Below are 2,458 nucleotides of genomic sequence, written 5' to 3'. Positions count from 1 at the left end.
TTCCCTCATTCACTCTGTACTTCTAATAATACGGCCTGACCTTCCATTAGCTGTGGGAGCGCTGGGTTGGGGCTTTGCCAGCCCATCATTCAGAGCCAGTGCCAAACACCCACACGTTTTCTCACCCATGCTGCTAAGCCCACGTGCACTTGGCTTTCTGAATGCACCCGACGTCCCTCCTTGTTCCATTCTGTGCTGCAGAATCTCTCTGGATCTGTGTCCGTCACCTCCAGTTGGCACTTCCTCCATGCTGTCATCGAGCTGGTGCTCAGTGGAATCCTTGCAAAACGAATAGGACATCTGTGGGGTGCGCGGACTCAGTGTTGCATAATGGTGAAGTGTGCCGACTCCGGGGTCGGACAGACCTGAGTTCTGTTTTCACATCCACCACTTAACTTCTCTGTGCCTCAGTTTTCTCACCTGTAAAAGGGGGACACGTAGCATTAGCATTGCCGTGGGTGTAAATAATAACGGATTTAATAGTCCTTTATGTAAAGTGCTTTGCGCGGCTTGTGACACACAGAAAAGACTCAGGGAACAGGGTCCACAAGTACCAGGGAGAAGCAAACGCTTCCATCATTGTTCTGAGATACGACACGATACGACAGAAAACACACGTGCCAAATAACAAAGCAAGTGTTTAGCAAGAAGGCCCACAAGCAAGGAGATGCACAGAGAGCACATCTGAGTGGGGAGAGGCTGAAGGGAGAGGGCAGAAGTGATAAAAAGGAAGAGACAAGGCCGGGGGGGAGGCCGGGAGGCGGGGGCTTTGCTCCATCGATGATACGAAAGGCAACTAGCCAGGCCAGGCCCGGGGGTCTGAGGGCAGGACTCAGGAGCAGTCTGGAGAGAATCAGCCAACACTCCGGTGAAGCCTGACTCCCTGGTGCTGTGTAGGGGAACCACCCAGTTTGCCAAGACTGTTCCAGTTTCAAAATAGAAGATCCCGCATCCCGGGAACCCTCTTTCTCAAGCAAACTTAGGATGGTTGGTCATGCTAGGGATGGACACCCCCCAGAATGAGCCAGCGGATACTCCCCTGGGGCCACGGGATTCCCAGACAGCCCGAACACCAAAATTCTGTGTGGGAACAGGGCAAAGGGAGCTCCCAGCTTCCCGCACTGATGTCTGCTCTGAATCTTCCTCCTTGTTCCTTCCATCATGCAAAACACAGACTTGCTTAGCTTGTGTGAGGTGGGTGACACACTGAGCTCACCTGCAGAGGGATCTCAAGCCAACTCTATCCCCTCTCCCTATTTTTCCATCTCGAAAATGGGCATAATCATCCTACCTGGTGTTAACTTAAAAATGAAATGGCCTTTCAAAGTGAGAGGCAGATAAGCCTTTATTTGAGATGAATAAGAATAGCTATTCGGGATGCACTGATTCAAGCAGAAGCCCAGATACTGTTCCAATTAGGAGACACAAAGGTGATGGATATTTATGAGAGGGGAAGGGGAAGAATTACATCAATAGAAAGCCTTTCTGTCGGTACAGATAAACATAGTGACGCGTATTCTAAAGAATGTTTTTAATTTTCAATCTGGTAGTTATATCTGCTTTCTTGTTATCTCTGCAAGTGGATTTTGTTGTTGTGTTGTGTTGTTTGGGAAACAAGATTGCTTTAGTCCCAGTTCAAAGGTTATTTTGCCCTGTTTTAACATTCCGAGGTTTGAGACATAAGACATGCCAGGCAGTTCCTCTGGCCTGGCAGCTCAGGCTCCATTTCAAAGTGGCTCCGTTTATTATTTTTTTGACCTCGAAATATGGTCAAGGTCAAATGAAAATGCACTTGAATGGGCTTTGATTTAAAGTGTATATGCAATATGAAATCAAAGGATTTGATGTCAAAAGAACCTTCTCCTCTATGTGGGGAAATGGTGGGGGGTGGGATACTTGGCCAGGGGGAGAGCGGTCTTCACAGACCTAACTCTGCGTTTCTGGTTCTTTCAGGTTGGGAGCGTGTGAAGGGGGTCTCTGCTCCCGAAGGCGGGGATCATGGCCTCCATGTTGCTCACCCAGCGGCTGGCCTGCAGCTTCCAGCGCAACTACCGCCTGCTTGTGCCCGGTAAGCCCTGGGGGTCTTGGCAAGAACTGGTCCTAGCAGAAGACACAATGCAGACTAGGGATTCTGGGCTGGAAGAGTCACTGGGGATAAAGGGACTGGCCAGCCAGTGCTTCTGGGGCTGTCCCCCACCCCCCACATAAAGGTCCCCATCACCACCTCCTTCTATTCCCCCATCTTAGCCACATCTTCTGTCCCCAGGCAGACAGCTCTGTGGTGGGCAGGGAGCCGATACACCCTGGAGCCACACGGCCTGCACGGAGGTGGCAGCCCCAGCAGCTAGAAGGGCCCAGGCTGTCCCCACAGGGACTGTTGGGCAAAACAGGTAGCTCGAGCTGATACAGACAAAATTTTAAAAAAGGAACAAAAGTCCTTGCAATTGACGTAAAAGCC

General features: G+C 50.5%; 1 protein-coding gene across 1 annotated transcript in view; it reads left to right on the top strand.

The window, feature by feature from the left end:
* Positions 1 to 1,951: 1,951 nt before the first annotated feature.
* ABAT (4-aminobutyrate aminotransferase) overlaps positions 1,952 to 2,458 on the top strand; it is a 36,697-nt gene continuing 36,190 nt past the window's right edge. Inside the window, exon 1 of the mRNA XM_025048390.1 lies at positions 1,952 to 2,068. Coding sequence (XP_024904158.1) covers positions 1,999 to 2,068 — 70 coding nt within the window. The 5' untranslated portion in view covers positions 1,952 to 1,998. The remainder of the gene's footprint in view (positions 2,069 to 2,458) is intronic.

The sequence above is a fragment of the Pteropus alecto genome, unplaced genomic scaffold (genome assembly GCF_000325575.1).
Source record: "Pteropus alecto unplaced genomic scaffold, ASM32557v1 scaffold44, whole genome shotgun sequence".
In the NCBI taxonomy this organism is placed as follows: domain Eukaryota; kingdom Metazoa; phylum Chordata; class Mammalia; order Chiroptera; family Pteropodidae; genus Pteropus; species Pteropus alecto.
The sequence above is the reverse complement of the archived record's forward strand: the minus strand, read 5'-3'. Positions and strand labels throughout refer to the sequence as shown.